The 18,407-nt window shown below is 39.2% G+C and overlaps 2 protein-coding genes across 2 annotated transcripts; one reads left to right on the forward strand and one right to left on the reverse strand.

The window, feature by feature from the left end:
* Positions 1-3,773: 3,773 nt before the first annotated feature.
* il21r.1 (interleukin 21 receptor, tandem duplicate 1) lies at positions 3,774-11,007 on the reverse strand. Its single transcript, XM_056751734.1, has 8 exons — positions 10,866-11,007; positions 10,426-10,549; positions 10,146-10,254; positions 9,793-9,980; positions 9,256-9,407; positions 8,883-9,148; positions 8,115-8,208; positions 3,774-6,253 (listed from the first exon to the last, which is right to left on the reverse strand). Exons 2-8 carry the CDS (start codon positions 10,526-10,528, stop codon positions 5,546-5,548), a joined length of 1,620 nt encoding a protein of 539 aa, XP_056607712.1. The 5' UTR covers positions 10,529-10,549; positions 10,866-11,007; the 3' UTR covers positions 3,774-5,545.
* A 907-nt stretch (positions 11,008-11,914) lies between these two features.
* On the forward strand, positions 11,915-17,719 carry ube2ia (ubiquitin-conjugating enzyme E2Ia). Its single transcript, XM_056753755.1, has 7 exons — positions 11,915-12,037; positions 13,159-13,254; positions 14,353-14,436; positions 14,602-14,674; positions 14,759-14,868; positions 16,755-16,834; positions 16,915-17,719. The coding sequence occupies exons 2-7, from the start codon at positions 13,189-13,191 to the stop codon at positions 16,973-16,975; spliced, it is 474 nt and encodes a 157-aa protein (XP_056609733.1). The 5' UTR covers positions 11,915-12,037; positions 13,159-13,188; the 3' UTR covers positions 16,976-17,719.
* The last annotated feature ends 688 nt before the right edge of the window (positions 17,720-18,407 follow it).

Below are 18,407 nucleotides of genomic sequence, written 5' to 3' on the forward strand. Positions count from 1 at the left end.
AATGTAATGCAGCAGTCACATTTCAAAAGTATTTATAGGTTCACGTATAACTACAGCAACATGTCAAAGAATGTATCTGTTCACATCATGAAAATTTACATGAAATTTGGCTGACGGAACAATCAAACATATGTTAAATCAGAAATTATATTCTTCATTAATCATTCCATCAAAGTTGTATTCTTTGAATGGTGTCAGCGACAGACTGTTAAAAGTTTCACACACACAGTGTGTTCCATTGGTGGCTTCATACGTCACTAAATCTGGTGTGTGAACTTTTTTCTCAGATGATTCGGTTTAAGAGGTTGCTTTTCAATGTAATGTACATGTATACATTATTGCCAAAATGAAGTAAAGTGAAAACCTGGATAAGATAAGTTAACTTAGAAACAATTTGCCTTAAAAAAGTGAGGGATAATTGTCACGTAGGAAGGGTTGAAAGAGGAGCCCACCACGGAATTCCGGGGAAAAAAAGTTTTCGAATGAGTCAAAGTAAAAAAAAAGTAACAAGTAAAACAGGATATTCACATACGTTTAAAAAACGGTCATTCCAGACACAGGTTAGTGTTCCTTAGAAGACAGGTAACAATAATAAGTTAACAACAATACTCAATGATAATCGACAGTAAGACTTGACAAAGAACAACAGAAAAGCGCAAACATATATAGGGTCCGGTAATGTGTGTAGTTGCGGGAGAAATCAAGGGTGGTGATGGGGTGCAATCCATTATTGGAAGAAGTCCATGGGGAAAAAATGTACAATGAAAGGGAGTCCAAAGGGTAAAAACACGGGGAAACTTGCTGAGAACACAAGGGGGCAGAGAGAAGTGTTAAAATAATAAAGTGAAAATTCTGTCATCATTTATGTACTCGTTCTGAACCGGTACTGTGTCAGTATTACTTACCCCTGTGTTTGTCCTTGTTTCTTGATTGGAAATTTCGCTCTCTGTCCCTCCTGCCTGGACGAGCAAAATGGAGGAGATAACAGCTCGCCAGATGCAGTTCTCTGAGCAGCTCGCCAGGAGACAGAGGGCCACGGAGCATGCCCTGGGTAGAGCAACAACCGAAGCAGCGTAGGTACATTTACCAGATGCTCTATTGATGGCTCATCATCACCTCACAAAACTCAATGACCAAGATGACATCGAGGCATACCTCTATACCTTTGAGGTCATTGCCACCTGGAACAAGACCGAATGGGCTCGCATCCTGGCTTCCTTCCTTACGGGAGAGGCACAACGGGCCTATTTCTCCCTCCATCCCCCGGTCAGCGAGGATTATGAGGCTCTGAAAAGGAAATCCTCGCCAGAGTTGGACTGTCTCCAATCACTGCGGCACAACAGTTCCACGAGTGGGCATACCGTGATGCTGTACCCATTAGGGCCCAACCCGCACAGTTGAATCGTTTGACGCACATCTGGCTGCTGACTGAAGGTGAGAAGGTGATGATAGACCGTCTGCTGCGAGCGCTGCAATGATGCTTCTGAGGACTGGTGAGCATGCGTGACCCTTCCGCCCTCCGAGCGCTCATCGAGTCCATCGAGCTGGCGGAGGCATCGTTTGCCCTCAGAAGCGTCGTGGCAGTTTTTGCAGCAGACAGAGCGATGGCACAGCCCTGGAGGTTGAACCCGCCATGGTGACCAACGCTGGGGGCACCTCGCAGCCAGTAAGCTGACCTGCCATTCCCCCTCGCCAGGATGAGCTAATGCCGATGGAACCCGCCTCTACAGGTCCCCGGGCTTGACTGGCTGGCTTTGTCGTACAGCGCAGGATCCCATCCGTCGCCCCAGAGCGGATTATAAAGATCACCGGCCAGCCGGTGGTAGCAGTACTGGACTTGGGGAGTTCAGTGACCCTTGTCCAAACTTCAGTGGTCTGACCCCAGGGGAAAACCCTGATCCCTATCACCTGCGTCCACGAAGATACCCGCAACGTGCCGGCCCGATGAGTTACCATATCAGCGGGACCGGGAGCTTGGCCCCTGGAGGTGGGGATTATTGAAGACCTCCCCATATCAGTGCTGCTAGGTAGAGACTGGCCAGGTTTTGACCAACTGTTGTCCTCTGCGATGTAGCCGGCCCAGAGAGAGGGAATGGACCCCGATGCCATCGACCGATGACACCATGGAAACCGCGGCCCGTCATGATGGCCACCGAGAGCGAGGGGGAGTGACAGTTGTCTTCCTCTAATCTCTTCGCTGATTTGTTCCGACAGGTAACATCGGGAGGATCCTTTGGAAGAGAGCAGAGAGAGCATGAGCGGTTGCGGAATTGCTGGGGCCAAGTGAGAATTGTGGAAGACGATATGCGCAAGCCTGCCCCGCACCCCACCCCATACTTTGTGATCAAAAATGGTCTGCTTTACTGTTCTGCCCAGAGGCGGGGGGAGGAAAAGCTCCTACTGGTGGTTCCAAAGTCCAAGACTGCTACCATTTTGGAACGGGCTCACACTCACCCAATGGCCGGACATATGGAAGCGGCCAACACTGCACACAACAACAACGACAACGACTTTTGGAAGCTTCGGAGGGTACCCCATGCCCAGAGTGGATGAGGTCTTGGATAGACTCGGAAGAGCCTGCTTCATGTCCACACTGGACCTGACGAAAGGATACTGGCAGGTTCCCCCCCGGAGTTCCAAGAGAAAACGGCCTTTAGCACTCCATCGGGAAATTGACAGTACCGTGTGCTACCATTCGGGCTACACGGGGTGCATGCCACTTATCAAAGGATGATGGATATCCTGCTAAGGACAAACCAGGAATATGCAATGGCCTACATTGACGATCTGGTCATCCACTCAGAGGCTGAAACTGGCACTGTCGTCTTCCCTGGTGTTACACGCACCTGACTTCGGCTGCCCCTTCATCCTCCAGACCGAAGCCTCGACACCGGCCTGGGTGCAGTGCTCTCCCAGACAAAGGAGGGAGAGGAGCACCTGGTTGTCTTTATTAGCTCACCCCAGAAGAGTCGAGATACGCCACGGTGGAAAAGGAGGCACTGGCCATAAAGTGGGCAGTACTAGAGCTAGGATACTACCTGCTAGGATGGAACCTTCCCTGGTTACTGATCATGCCCCTTTATAGTGGATGTCCAAAGTGAAGTAAACAAACGCCTGAGTGGCCAGGTGGTTCCTAGCGCTCCAGGACTTCCACTTTCGGTTGGTACATCGGGCCGGGGCCGCCCAAGGCAAAAATGGTCTGGTCTGTAGAGGAAGTGGTCAGGGTGAACGTCCCGGTTTGTACCGTTACACAGGGAAGGCTCACGAGCACAAAGAGGACGGACCCTGATTCCCAACGGCTTCATCTCCTGTTTGCACTCTGTTTGTTGTGTATGTCAGTAAATCACCCTCCGGGGCTCGTTCTGTACTGGTACTGTGTCCATATCGTTGCTTCACACGGTGGTACTTATGTCTTGGTTTTGGTTCATACACTAGAAGTGAAGGGGTACCGGCATTGTTCAGTTCCTAACATTGTTCAGAATATCTACTTTTGGGTTTTTCAGAAGTAAGAAAGTCATACATTTTAAATGATGACAGAATTTTTATTTTGGGGTAACTATCACTTTAAGTAATGTGTATTGACAAATCATGCAAACATATAAAGTGTATAGAGATAGAGAATTATTCTATTGATTTTCATTTTATAGAACAGAATATAGTATATTATAAAAATAGATTAAACTCTTAAGGGTCTAATGTATAATATAAAGGAGGATTTATTCAATATAACATGCATAACTATGTCTTCAGAGGTGTATAAAGACCTTACAAAATGAAGTGTTGTGTTTTTATTATCTTAGAATGAGCAATTTCTATCTGCAAACACCGCGGGTCCCCTTGCATGGAATAGCCTACGTCATGTTGTTTACAGTAGATCTAAACGGACAAACTGCTTTACAGAGCGCATGTCGTAAACATGTTATCTCCTTCGGCAAAGAAGCGAAAACGCGTCAACATCCTACTATGGGAGTCAACTGGGGGGGAAATCAGTCTGGTTATAAACATTCTTCCAAATATCTTTTTCAGTGTTCATCAGATCATAGAAATGTATACACATTTGGAACAACTTGAAGGTGAGTAAATTTTTGGGTGAAGTTTCCCTTGAATAAACGGAATTGTAATATAAGGATAAAACCAATAAAAAACGTCTAACTGTTGTGTTTTTAAGTGACTTTAAAAAAAGTTTGCTCTTAAACATACAAAGTTTGCTCTTAAACATACTCTTCTAGTTCACAACATAGTCAGTAATCACATCTGAACATTAAAGATTTTACCCCCCTTACATCAACAGACAAATACTTAGCAATAAAAGTATACTGATAATCATGTCATTATATCCAAGTGATGTGTTTACAACAAGGACATTTCTATCACACAACGAAGATGAAAGAACACTTCAAGACAAAACAACAGACATTAGGATGGCTGAGTGCAGCTAATCATTTGTACAAAAGATCTGATATGCAGAATTACCCGTGTTATTATCAGGATGGTGGCATTTTTTGCATGACTCTCAGACAACCTTATCTTGCTCTGCTGTGAGCTCAAGCCAGCAAAAAATGATAACAATTGCAAAATTGTGTGCATGGGCACATTAACCGCAAGCTGATGTATTAATAAATGTACTTCTCTCTCAAAAAAATCTCACTTGAGTGCATTATGAATCAGTCTAACCTCATTAAATAGCCAGTACACTGAAAATGCATTTGCAGTATCCTATTTCACCCAATATCAAGGACTAACAAGTGCTACTTTGCTGGTTCTGGAAAATAAAAGACTTTTGAGAATTCAGGTTAACAGAAAACAAGTACAAAACACTTGGTCAGATACTGTTTGTGATTGCAAATGCATGCTAATGTAGAGCTAAATTCATAACTGGAATAGTTTCTTTCCCTTAAGGTTCTCTTAAGTAGTTTTTTGAATGTTGTGACAGATGTGGTTGACCGGACTGAGTTAGGAAGAATGTTCCACCAGGAAGGAGTTGTGAAGGAGAATGAGCAGGAAAGCGACTTACTGCCCTTATGAGAAGGCAATACAGGATGCCGTTGGTTTGCTGAACGCAGAGTTCTTGGAGGGGTGTAGGAGTGTAGGAGGGTGTGATAGTATGCCGGTGCAGATCCAGTGATATTCCTGTATGCAAGCATTAGTGACTCTGATACGGGCTTCAACCAGTAGCCAGTGGAGAGAAATGAAAAGGGTAGTCACATGAGCCCTTTTGGGCTGTTAGAAGACGATGCGTTCTGAAAAAGCTGGAGTGGTTTGATAGCCTTTGCTGGAAGACCAGCAAGGAGATCATTGCAGTAGTCCAACCTTGAGATCACCATGGATTTCATCCAGACACGTTTGGCATACTATATGATGGGCCTAGTATATGTGACACTTTTATTCCTCTTTCGTCAGTATTGTTCTTTAGGTTCTTGTAAAGTTTTTAAACCATTGACCTGGATATGACCACAAGCTGGTTGTGTGTCTGCAAATTGTTTGAGCCCCATACACAGTTCAAACACAAAAAGTCAAAAACAATAATGGGTTTTTGTGCAAGCCTTTAGTTTTCACTGCTGTTATCAACCTGGACAGCTGTGAAAGTAACCCACTGTTTGACATAATTTGACTGGAAGACTCCCACTCCATCCAGTGACTCAGTATCAGTGTGTTCCTTCCCATCGAATCCCGACGGGCTGGAACAGTCTGATTCCAGAAAGCCACTGTCTATGGTATCTAAATCCAGTCCCATCTGAGGGTAACCATCATCAGAGTGCTCATTCGAACCAAAGGAGCACAGGGACACCTGTTCAACGTTCTCCAATTCATGGTCCTTTATGTCCCAATCGTCACAGTCTAAAACCTGTATCCTCCCCCTGCCATTGTGTAACAAAGCCCTTGGCTGGCCATCGGCCATCTCAACTGCTCTCTGATCGGCTTCGGTGCCATTGTGAAAGTCATCAATGCTCTGTCTGTTACTTTCACCGGACCACTCAGCCAAGAGGGCATCCTGGCCAGACACTGTAACGGTGTCCATTGATATATGGCCACTGGAGTTAGTGAAAACATGACTGTTGCTTCCGAGGAAGTAAAGTTTAGATGAGTTTTGATTGGCGGGATTGAACAAGTCGGAGTCTCGCCGTTGACTGTTTCTGTTGTTTGGGGGTTCCTCTGAACTTTCAGTCTGCTGCCTGTCACTAAGCACCAGCAGATTGGCACTCTTCTCCAGAACATCAAATTTGTTGAAGGTTAGGACTGGTCCGACCCATTTCTGAGGAAAAATTTGTAAAAATGAATAATTATTGTTTTTATCTCATGAAAACCAGTTTGACTTTTTGTACTGTATTGAGTCATTAGATATGTAACTAAGTAATGTTTTGCATTGTATGCCAATATTAAATATTATGTTAATGATGTTATAAATTCACATTTATCCTTTCATCTAGAGCGACTTACATATAAAAGAACATTTAACATTTGTCAATGATGCCAAGGTATAGCTATCATGGAGTAATTATATCTGTATAATTCCATGTTGTTCTTATTGTTGTTGTTGTTAATTAAAAATCTACTTATGATACAGGCAGATGAAAATGTAAATGTTTTCTGACATTTAGGAGCATTGCATTTTCTTGTACATTTTGTAATATCAAACATAGTAAAGCTATTGGTTAAAAAAACATTGAGTTTGAAGGGTCACCTTTATGCAAAGGAAATAAATGTTCCTGTATTAATTGTCAACATTAAATAATTTAATATATGAAATAATACTTTGTTAATATATTTTAATATTACAAAATATTCACTGACAGATAAGAAACTGTTGCTTTGCATGTATTGAAAAATATAAGCAAGCAATTTGTTCTAATAAATGGAATTGTATTGTTTCATATATTGCATCATATTTACAACATTTTCCCATATATTTTTGTTAGTAAGGGTAACTTTAGAGCATGGAATGCCCATACAGTAACTTCAACTGAAACACTGCTCCACCTACAGTGCAAATGTTCAGTGAATAGGCAAAACTTCCTAATGCTTAACTTAACTTTTTTATTAAAAAGTAACGCATTACTGTACGGGTTTAATTCATAAAAAATTGTAAAAGATACTTAGTTTAGTTGTCGTTTGAAGGTCTCAATAAAAGACTAGTACATGACATGTACTAGACATGAGAAAACATGACATGATAAAACATTTGTCAGGTGTTACACAAAACGAAAACTGGCTATGTGATCTTACCAAAGATGAACTTCACAAATACACATAGGGAAATTATTTTTAAGCGCTAAAAGCCATGTATCAATATTATGGCCTTTTCTTAGAAATCTATGTTAGATTAAGGGGTGTTGGAAAATTAAGGGTGTCATGGTGTGAGGCGTGATGGAGCATATCACACAGTAAGGAAAATTAGAAATACTCTTTTCCTTTGCAATACTAATTTCATATGCAAATATTTATATTTTAAATAGAGTTATGTAGAAATATTAAGCAACTTTTTTTAACTTGAAACTTGATGATTAACTTGAGTGTGCACGCACTTGCAGTTTCTAATACAGCATGTTACTGTCCCCTGCCGGAACATATCTGACTTCACAGTTGAACAAGTTCACAGGGCAAATAGCTTTGACAATTTCCTCAGTAACAACCGCGTTAAAAAAAAAATCCTATCATCTAACTAGTTCCCAAAACGGACATATTTCACAATGCCAGCAATGCTGGCGGCTGGGGCTATAACAATCTCATTCTTAATTACTTATGAGCTCTTTGCACAAAAATAACTCTCAATTTTTGTTTTGTGAGTTTGAGCAAGAACTCACTACACCCATTGGAATATTCGCTAAATTTCCCCTTTTGTTAAAAAACAACTATTTATAACTACCCACCATATCAGATTTTGCGTTTGAACTCATAGAACTTTCCATTCGAGGGGAAAGCTGCTACTTTCGCTTTGCACATGTCACGCGGTCTCACCCAACAGTTTTTTAGTGAGCCCCTTTTCTTTGAAGCCCCTACAGACTGACTCAATCTCTAAATGTCACATTCCCCGCTCACAAGTGAGGTAACACACAAAAGTCCCCTTGCAAGGCACGCAGTGAGCTGGTTGAAAGCAAAATTGAAAAGAAGCATACCTTAAAGTCTCCCTGATATGTATGGTAAAGTGGTTTGAAGTAGTCTTGGGGACTTGGGATGTGTTGCCATAAAGACATCTTTTTGATTCCCCGTCTGTGTGTGAAGAAGACAAACAGTTATAGGACAGAAAGGGTAGTTTGTTGGAAGCATTCAAAACAGGGTGATTTTGCATTCACTATCACACGTTGTTAACATACTACAAAAATGAAAAAAGCATGAGCACCGTGTTGTGCACCGAGAAGCTGCCGATGCGTTTGCAAACCTTGTAGGTTTGACTTCCTTCGCTCTCTGACCTACATGAAAATAGACAGTCTGAAGAAACACGTCTGCTTCTCTTGTGGTTTTTGACAGTGTGGGAGGTGAGAGGGACTATTCATATACGGTAAAAGGAGTCATGTCGATTACTGGAAAACGTATTGTAGAGGAGGTTCTATCAATGTATCTGTGTGCATTCATTACTTCTGCTGCTGTGGATTATCAAGTTCTTAGAACACTATCTATTATATTTTTAAGAATAATTGAAGATATCAAGATGGTTTCCTCTTAGAAACGCAAAAGTCAATAAAGGTCCCGGTGACATATGACTTATTTTATGAGTCTCACATGACTCATAAATAAGCTTTCAGTCATAATGAGAATGTTTTCTTCACTTCTCCATATGCCACGTATCGGTATGTGTGCAAAGCTGTATATTTCCCTAAAGCCCAAAAAAGCGGGCTTAGTGTCCGATTTGGTTTTACTGGTGTCATTATGTACTGAATACTCACGGTTTCCTTTTGTAAAAGACCACCACCACCAGAACCGCGAGGACCACCACAACAGACAGTGCCAATAACGGCAAATAATATTTTTCTGATCCAGGATAGTCACAAGTCCATTCTACACTGCTGCTCCATTCACTCCACATGGATTTAAACAAATTGGGATTCACTGCAACCTGGACGTCGGCCACATACCGATGGCCCGGCAGAAGTCTGTCACTGGCAATAACCATTGATTGCTGGGTTTGATCTAGAGTGAAAATTTTCTCGTTCTGTTGAAAAATCAGCACACATTTAAATTTTCAGAAAGACTATCTAATGTGTATCAGATTGGTGTCATATTTGTGTCTCCATATGAACAAAAGAATTCAGTGCTTACTTCGATGGAGTCACCTTTGATACGTAAACGTACTCTGTAGTATAAATTTTCATACAGTTCATGCTCTTCAAGCCTATAATCCACGTCCCATGTCAGATTGAAATCTCCATCAATATTTTCAAATCTTAGGTTGTAAGGTTGTATCAGCTTGACTGTAACAAAAGAAACACGTCAGAGAATGCTGCAAATAAGATTACAGTATGAGTCCACATTGAAATTATTTGAAACTGGGAATACGCTGAAAGTTTAAGTATTTCCAACAAAGATACGGTATGATAAATGGAAAAGCAAGCTAAATAAAAAAGCAAATTAAAGTGGCTTTGCTCATGTTTACTTCCTTGCACATATGAAGCTTTGTAAATGCATCAATGAATTCAGCTTTTTTAAAATTCCTCTCAAATTGTTTTGATCATACAATTGGCAAACAAAAATTGTGTTGATAAAAAAAGTAAACAGATGCATTTGGGACTTTCGGGCCCTTCAAGTGCATGATCCTTATATTTTACACTACTGATCATTGTTAATAGATTTACTTACTAGATTTATATAAAAGCATGTTTTTAGTTAATGGGGTCCCTGCACCCCCTTGTTTGGTCATCGGTGTTGCTGTTATAGAGCAAGTGGTATCATAGGCCATAACCATCTGCAGTTCCTCTGATTCTATTGTACACCAGGATTGTGATGATTTCATACTACAGTTTCCTTCCACAGTTCCAGATTCATCACTGAAAACATGACAACAGAGGCTTTCTTAATAACAACAATAATAATAATAAAACAATGAATAGACTGAAGGCAATGCTAGGGTAAATGTATAAGCAAATTCATAGTTGAACGTCATTCCACATTGGTAGGACTCAAAGTAAGAACATGATGTGCTAGATCTCTACCTGCAGTTGGCCACAATGTTACACGTTGTTGTTCCTGCCGAGTCAGAATTTGAGCAGTTCAGTTTGGAAATGAAGTCTGTGGTGCAGGTCACATCGCACACGCTGTCATCTGCAAAATGTGTGACAGAGGAAATGTATTTATTTGAGCTACAGAAAGAATAGCATTTCTTCACAATGGAAAACATGCATGCTTGGAATTTCACTTTTGTGACTAAAATATTATATTAATATGGTAGGAAAGTTCATAAGATGTTTGTAATAATTGATGCAAAAAACTTACCGCATTCAATAAGTCCACAAACAATAAATAAGGTTATGGCTTGCCATAGAGCCATCATGGAGAAACAATAGAAGACCCTGTGGTCAGCTCTGCTCAAACACATTTTACAGAGCTCACATACAAACTGCAATTAAAAACAAATATGTTATTTTTTAAGTTGTTGCAGTATGTATTATAGTGTAACAAATGTTGAGAATAACAGCAAGAAATAACAGCAATAAATACATTAACTACTACAAATAATGTTTTATGTTATTTGTTTCTAAATGTTATTTATTTCAACAACAATGAAATAACAAATGTTTACGAAAGCAAAATCAGAATTTTTAAACAACACAAGCTGTAGCAAATCAAGTTGTGTTGAGAGGCGCTGAGTTAAAACAGAAGTAGACAGGTGAAAGTGACTAAAAAGAAGAAGAGAGATTTTAAAACTTTCTTACCGTAATAAAACTTCCATTTAATGTTCACAAAAATATACGATTCAGATGAAAATATGAATTAATGCAGCTCTCAGTCATAAACCAGTACATTGTACACGTCCTGACATTAACTCTGTGCCTATCTAGTGATCTACATGCACAGTCAGAGTGCTTATGACGAAAGTATGACATTAAGGATGTGGTTGTGGTTTTAACATAATTTATTTGCAAACGCTCCACCCTGCATAATGCCAATTAAGGCGCTTTCCTGCTGTGTAGGTGCTGACTTGATGGACCAGATTGAAATGCAATGTCATCAGATTCAGATAGATGTGTTGTGTGTGTTCTATGTTAAAATAGATTGATATGGCTAAAAATAAATAAGTCAATACAAAATGCAAAGCAGAGATTAGGTGTTCTTTTTGTTTTGGTTCTGTAATAGTTATATTAAGTTAAGTACGATAGTCATTAATAATGGATAGTCTGTGATCTGATGTATCTGACATATTATTATGTTATTATAATTATTATTATAATAAAATTAGATTTAACTTAGGAGGGGGTTTTAACTGAGACAAGACATGGCAGATGTAAAAAAACAAGGAAATGTTAAGAGAATTAGAAAAAGAAATGATATAAAGGTATAAAAAGATGACATTTTAACATTCAAACCATAAGAAGTGGACCATGGGAAACTGTAAACCTGAGACCGTATAGGTGTCCAAGAAATGCCTGATTAAAAACTTTAAACCAGTGGGATTTTATCAAATAAATTACACATCAAAAGTACGATTCGTGCTATTCCACAAATCCATAAAAATACATTAATTTCAGTATGTTTCAATCAAGCGATAATTTTAAATGTTTCGTTAAACAACCTAATTGGTTATTGTTTACCTTAAATTAGAATTGCAGGTGTTGTTCATTAGCATGTATTCATAGAAAATAGCTTGTTATTCATTAACCTGCAATTATATGAAGTAATTCACTCAGCCAGTCCGTATTTATTGACATTTTGTTGAACATTTCACTCAGGCAGATGCGTGTGTGCTCCTGGGTCCTAATTATATCTGGTAAATGTTTTCTTTTTTCCAGGAGGGAAACTTCGCTAGATATTTGCGTTGAGTTTAACTCGAATTTTCCATTATACGGCGTTGGTTTTAGAGATCAGCACCCATCTTCACGGATCAGAGGTACGTCTGTCCAGCCACATAAAAACAGCGAAGATCCAAACATTCACGCGAGTAGAAACCCCGTGAAGTTTGCGCTGGTTTGTTTGCGGCTTTTGCTAGTTAGCAATGCTAGGCTAGCCCCTATCACATATCGAACGTGATATAAGGATGACAAACCACGAAGCTTCGGTGTTTGTAAATGTATCGCTGATTAGCTCTGTGCAGTTTAGGGTATTTATATGCAGGCAAGGTAGTTTGGTCCGAGCACTTTGTCGCAAAACGGGCGACAAATTCAGTTAGCGGCAGATGTGATCAGTTAAGATGATGTTCAGCATCGCTGTGAAACGGCGCTAACAGCTTTCCATCTGACAGGTCCAATTCATTCACTTCGCTTTATTAAGTTTGCACCATGCATAAATAAGATCCCCGATGACATTTTCAAAAGCCAACTTTTGAGGTAAATTGCACGATTATTCGTTGTGCGAACTAACGTTAATAAAAGCTGTTAAACAAATACTTGCGGTTATTTAGTTGGTGTACTGATAACGACTGGCTTGACACCCATTCATAAAATGGTGACGTTAGTTTTTTTTTCTGCTTCATTCATTTATAGTGCTACATTGCGGGCACTTTGGTTAGAATTTTGGTACACAACGCTTTATCTTTAGCAATGCGTTCTGTAAAATAGTTCAGAAATATTTCCGCAAACTTGTTTATGCACTTTGACTTGTTTGTTGAACAAGCCGTTTTTAAAGATGAATACAAATTTCTTATTTTAAAGGGTTATCGTTTTATATTTCTTTGGTTATGAGTTAATTAACCATGTTCAGCATTAGTAAATAATCATGTAATGCAACATGATTAGTTTTTTTGTGTTTGCACATATCACAGTGCTACAAATATAATCTATGGTGACTTCAGGTTGATTTGGACACTTTTTGACACTAAATGGCAAAAAGTGTCCCAATCAACCTGAATTCACTCAATAAACAACAGTAGTGAATGACGAATTAATAAAAATTTGCTTTGGTATGTTTTCAGTTTTATCGAGAGCACAATGTTTGATAAATCTACCTGTGCTATACGAATGGCTTTAAAATGCAGCTTGCTTCAATAAGAATAATACTGTCTGTGTTTTCCAGGTTTCTGTACACTTTAGTGGCCCACAAGTCATGTCTGGTATAGCGTTAAGTCGTCTCGCACAAGAACGGAAGGCTTGGCGGAAAGACCATCCTTTTGTAAGTAATGTGTTTTTATTGTCGAATTTGCTTGGCAAGGAATTGTGTGTTGTTTTTTTTACGATCGAATGATGTGGAGGTGCAATGTAGAACTTCGAAAAACGCGTAGGGGTACTTTCCACCTGTAGCGGAGAAACTATTATTGCATGATTTTGCCCTATATATAGACATAGATAAATATACCTCTTTTTTTTTTTTTTAACAGCCAAGAAATCATTAGTGAAACTGTAGGGGTGTACAGCTTAAAAATACAGCATGGCTGGTGTTTTCAAACTTGCAGCCTCCCACACTTTTATTCAAACAATTCACAATTCCAGTTCATTGGGCCTCATTCATGAACCATGGCCAGAACGGATTACCGTAAATTGTTTGAAGTCGTTTTGATGTATATTTTCGGATTCATAAAAATGATTTTATTTTCAAAATGTTGTTTGGTATGAAAAATGTACACCAGCTTCCTACCAGATGTAATTTGTGTTCACTCTTTAACTTTGGGTAAAATGCAGTCCCTTTTAAGACCGCTTTCCAATCAACGTGTAGGAGAGGTGGGACAAACATGACCAACCATCCCACTCGTACAACACAACAATGAAGTTAACATTGCTAGTTATTGCATTTTTATTTTCCTTAATAATTTTCGAAGATACTCGTAAGATGTTACTGCCGTAAATATGTCTCTGGGACATGTCTCTGGAAAACGCGCAGTGATTCCAATTTGCCACAAGCTGGTGGCGCTTTGGTGAATGCATGTTAATTTACTGTTTGGCATATACCCTACTACTCTCTTATGCATTTATGCAATATATAGTGCCAATCCTGAGGTTGGAATCCAGAGGATTCGCAGCATTCCTGGAAATGTAGTTTGCGTAGATGTAATTCATAGTTGGGGATTATGCTAAACGTGAATTGGTGTGCATGCACGCCTTATTTACAAATGATTGGAATTTACGAATGATTGTAATTCATTAACATACACACATTTCACTTTTGAAGTTTACAACTTATTTGTATATGGAGTTTTCAAATCAGTGATTTGCGCATAAAACGGATAAAACTCATACATACATGCATACGACCCATTGTGTTTTTGTTTTTCAGGGTTTTGTAGCTGTACCAACAAAAAACCCAGATGGGACTATGAACTTGATGAATTGGGAGTGTGCCATTCCTGGAAAAAAAGGGGTATGGGTCCACTTTGGAAAATGGAGCATAATTATTGCTGGTGTTAAATACTCCTTAAGATTGTGAAGTTAAAGTTTACATTATGGAGCACACACAGTTATCCTTGTTTTGTAGTGCCGTTGACGGCTGGCATACATGATCAAAAAGGTCATTGTTTTTTCGTAGACGCCGTGGGAGGGAGGCTTGTTCAAACTTCGGATGCTCTTCAAGGACGATTACCCTTCCTCTCCGCCAAAGTGTAAATCTCTCGTTCAGTTGTACCTGCATTACTGGCATTCAGTTTGTTCTGTTCATTATGTGATTATCGTTGTCGTTTCTTTAGGTAAATTTGAGCCTCCTTTGTTCCACCCAAATGTATATCCGTCTGGTACTGTATGCCTGTCTATTTTAGAGGAAGACAAAGACTGGAGGCCTGCCATTACAATCAAGCAGGTAAGATGCGAAAATTGACGGGCCACATTAACAGGTAGTGATTTTAGTTTTTGACAAAATAACTTTATTTGGGACAATCAGTATATTGATATTTGCAATTTGGCAATAGTAGCGCTTTAAGAATGACTGTCAATGCACAGATTATGTGAGTTTTAGGTGCAGATGTTTTTTCCTACTTTTTCTGTGGCTGATATCTGTTTATCTATATGTTGTCACCAAATGTATTTGGCTACTTAGGTGATGTGTAGTTGCGTATATAGGCTTGATGTCACGCACCAACATGTATCGAAGGTCCTATGCTGTTTCCGGGTCCAAACGCTCAATAAGATGCTATAGGCGAGCAAAAAAATGCTAATATAAGCTCATGGCGAGCTGTAAAACTATCGGAATACCGCAATCCTTATCTTTGTAACGAAATCCCACATGCCCATTCAGTGATTTATTTTCATAATTCAAATATCCATGTCTTTGAATCTGTGAGCCTGACTAGTGTACATTATAATTTGAATTAAAGGGGTCATATCTTGAGAATGTGTCTTTAGTGTTTTATAAGTTTGCCATGCATGTTTTAGGCACGTTAAATCACAAAAATGAAATTCTAAAGACTCATTCTATCTAAAAGTTGTGCTCATCCAGACCGGTTTGAAATGTCCAGTGTAACCACACCCCCACAATCAACGTCAGTTCGTGGCATGATTTGACTAATGCCCAATTAATGGTTCTGCGTCTGACCTACATGAGCCGCCGTTTGAATCTGTGCGTTTCAGTGAGGCAGAGCAAAGAGATACATACATGCATGGTATTTGGAAAATACAGCGTTCCTGAACCTTAAACCGTGGAATAACATTGCATTACATCTTAAATAAATGATATTTGTTTAGGTGTCATTTGACCCCTTTAAAACATGTTTCGCTTAATTATGCAGTATGAGTTAACGGCGCTCATAAACAGGTGTTTAAGCTGTAGCCCCTCTTGAAATGAATTATATATGGTAATTATTTTTCACATTCATAACCATAATTCTACCTCAAAGTCTTAAGCATGTGGCCAAGGTTTTAAGATGTGATTGTGGAAGTTTTTAAAGATCTATATTGTTTTACTGCAAGATTGCTTTTCAGGGGTGCGTTTCCCGAACAATGACATAACTCACTGGTAAACCACCATAGTATGATGCATTGTTTGAGAAACTAACAAGCTACTCGGGACTGTTTCCCGAAAACATAGTAACTTTGTCGCACATCTGTTGTATGAACCACATTGGTTAAACAACATAGTTGATGACGTCACATAGGTGGTCTTCTAATAAGATTCTTTAGATCGATTTAATGTCATATTATTGCTGTAAAATGTACACTGCATCTGAAAACTTTTTGTGATCCTATTTTTAACTCCTTCGTAAATTTCTTCCTACGAAACTCCACCCAGGCATTCCCCAGGGGAAGCACGTTGGACCACTTCAAAGAAAAAAAACGCATTTTCTTGACAAACTAAAAGATGTAAATTGAATTTGTATATTTAGAATGTGCTGTTTGTTGCTTGCTTTTTTCCCTCAAAAGCATGATGTATTCAAGTCTACATGTCATAAAAATAAGGAACTATGCTTCTAACAACAGCTCTAGACCTGTGGTTCCAGTCAGGCAACTTTTTCAAAGCTGCTAGTGACTTGATCGTTGGAACAAGGGTTTCAAGAAACACTTGAATCGTTAAACTATGCTAAAATGACGGAACTTGCGACCATGGTTTGTTAACTATGCTTTTGGGAAACGCACCCCAGAATGGTGGACACAATGCATCCCTGAAGAGGGCAGTATTATCCCACAAAGTGCCAGTTTATGAACGTTATCTATCTATCTATCTCTCTCTCTTGTTGTTGTTGTTGTTTTAAGATCTTGCTAGGAATTCAAGAACTCCTTAACGAACCAAATATCCAGGACCCCGCACAGGCCGAGGCGTACACAATTTACTGGTATGCACCTTCTATTCAATATATCCCGTTACGCTTATTGCATTTTATGAATCTTATGAATTTTTTTGCTTTTGTTTCAGCCAAAACAGAGTGGAATACGAAAAAAGGGTCCGAGCACAAGCCAAAAAGTTCTCGCCGTAAACATCAAGATTTTCCGCTGTAATGGGAATGGGTTTTGACCAGGTCACCCCCGTTACTTCCTCTTTACAAATCATATTCACTTCATACTAATTTCCTGCTGGGCTCAAAGAAATGAATGTGTCGTTCATTGTTGATCCACTGATACTCATCCTAACAAACTCTCTTTGGAGTTTTAAATTTGGCCTTTTGTAGAATGAACTGTGTAAATCCACAGCAACTGAGCATCACGTTAGACCGTGGGAGTTTTTTTTTTTTTTGCGGGGGGTAACTTGGTAAAAGTGCTTAACAAAAAGGCACAATAAATGACATCCACATACAGAAGTTATATTCCACAGACAAAGAGATATGAGCCTAAAACTGCTTCAATTTCACTAGATCTTTGATTTTTGTTTTCTTTCAGACTGGCCTCCTTAGTCTCTTTAATGGTTTTAATGGTTTAAAACTTGCTATTATTGTCAGTATTTCCACTGCTGTAAAATGATACTTTTATACTTTCTTTACTTTAAATTAGTGTCTTTAAAAAGATTTCCATTCCTGATGCAGGCAGTGTACTAAGCATGTACCATTCAGTATGCTAGCGTTGTGCTGCCTCGGCCGTCTGTGTACCGCAAAAAATGACTTTAGTAAAAAGGCCTCTGAATCAAATGGATGGCAAATTAGTTAAGCGCTGCATCAGTCTCTTTGTGTTTATATGGTGTTTTGTTCATGTAAGTGTATAGAGTAAATAAAAATGTTTATACAAAGCCAGTTGTGTGGCTGCAAGTGTCCAATCATGAATGGATCCATTTCCAATCAGCTTTGAAAGGTAAGTAGTACTTTATCATATTACCCCATTCCTAAAGGGACCGGTTACCCAAAAATGAAATTTGGCATTTGTTTACTTGTGACATTACAAACCTAAATAGTTTCCTTTGTCTTCTGCAGAAAAAGATATTTCGAAGAATGTTTTTAGCCAAACAACATTGGCCCCCATTGTATGGACATAAAATCACATTTCTCAAAATATCGTCTCTTGTTTTTCACAGGAAAGAATGTCTTACCAATTTTATACAAGATGAACGATCATGATGACAAAGCAGTGATATAAACTATTACTGAATTACTTCAGCAATGCAAGAAGTGGACCTTTGACTGTAGTTTTCAGTTTAAATCTTTTTGTACAAAAAGTAGGTTTAAGGCAATTGCAAAAAATGCTAAATATTCTGTAATATTTTAAAAGGCAATCTGCTTATTCACAACAACACTTCATCTTTTTTGTGCATTAGATAATCAGTCTGATATATAAATTCCAAGTGATTTCAGACCGTCGGGACAAATGAATTGAGTGACTGATGAGAGTCTTGCAACAGTGTCATTTATCTTTACTACAAGGGTATTGCTTTTATTCTCAACATGCTGTATATGTATTTTGGACTGTCTTTAAGCTCGCACT

This window comes from Triplophysa dalaica, chromosome 7, assembly GCF_015846415.1.
Source record: "Triplophysa dalaica isolate WHDGS20190420 chromosome 7, ASM1584641v1, whole genome shotgun sequence".
Taxonomy (NCBI): Eukaryota; Metazoa; Chordata; class Actinopteri; order Cypriniformes; family Nemacheilidae; genus Triplophysa; species Triplophysa dalaica.

What these genes read in the sequence shown, in the direction of transcription:
- il21r.1 (XM_056751734.1), bottom strand. Translation starts at nt 10,528, where the DNA reads ATGTGTTTGAGCAGAGCTGACCACAGGGTCTTCTATTGTTTCTCCATG. An exon ending in TTGTGGACTTATTGAATGCG is followed by an intron (nt 10,255 to 10,425) that starts GTAAGTTTTTTG and finishes CACATTTTGCAG; the next exon opens with ATGACAGCGTGTGCGATGTG. An exon ending in AACATTGTGGCCAACTGCAG is followed by an intron (nt 9,981 to 10,145) that starts GTAGAGATCTAG and finishes TCATGTTTTCAG; the next exon opens with TGATGAATCTGGAACTGTGG.
- ube2ia (XM_056753755.1), top strand. Translation starts at nt 13,189, where the DNA reads ATGTCTGGTATAGCGTTAAGTCGTCTCGCACAAGAACGGAAGGCTTGG. An exon ending in GGCGGAAAGACCATCCTTTT is followed by an intron (nt 13,255 to 14,352) that starts GTAAGTAATGTG and finishes TTTGTTTTTCAG; the next exon opens with GGTTTTGTAGCTGTACCAAC. An exon ending in GAGGCGTACACAATTTACTG is followed by an intron (nt 16,835 to 16,914) that starts GTATGCACCTTC and finishes CTTTTGTTTCAG; the next exon opens with CCAAAACAGAGTGGAATACG.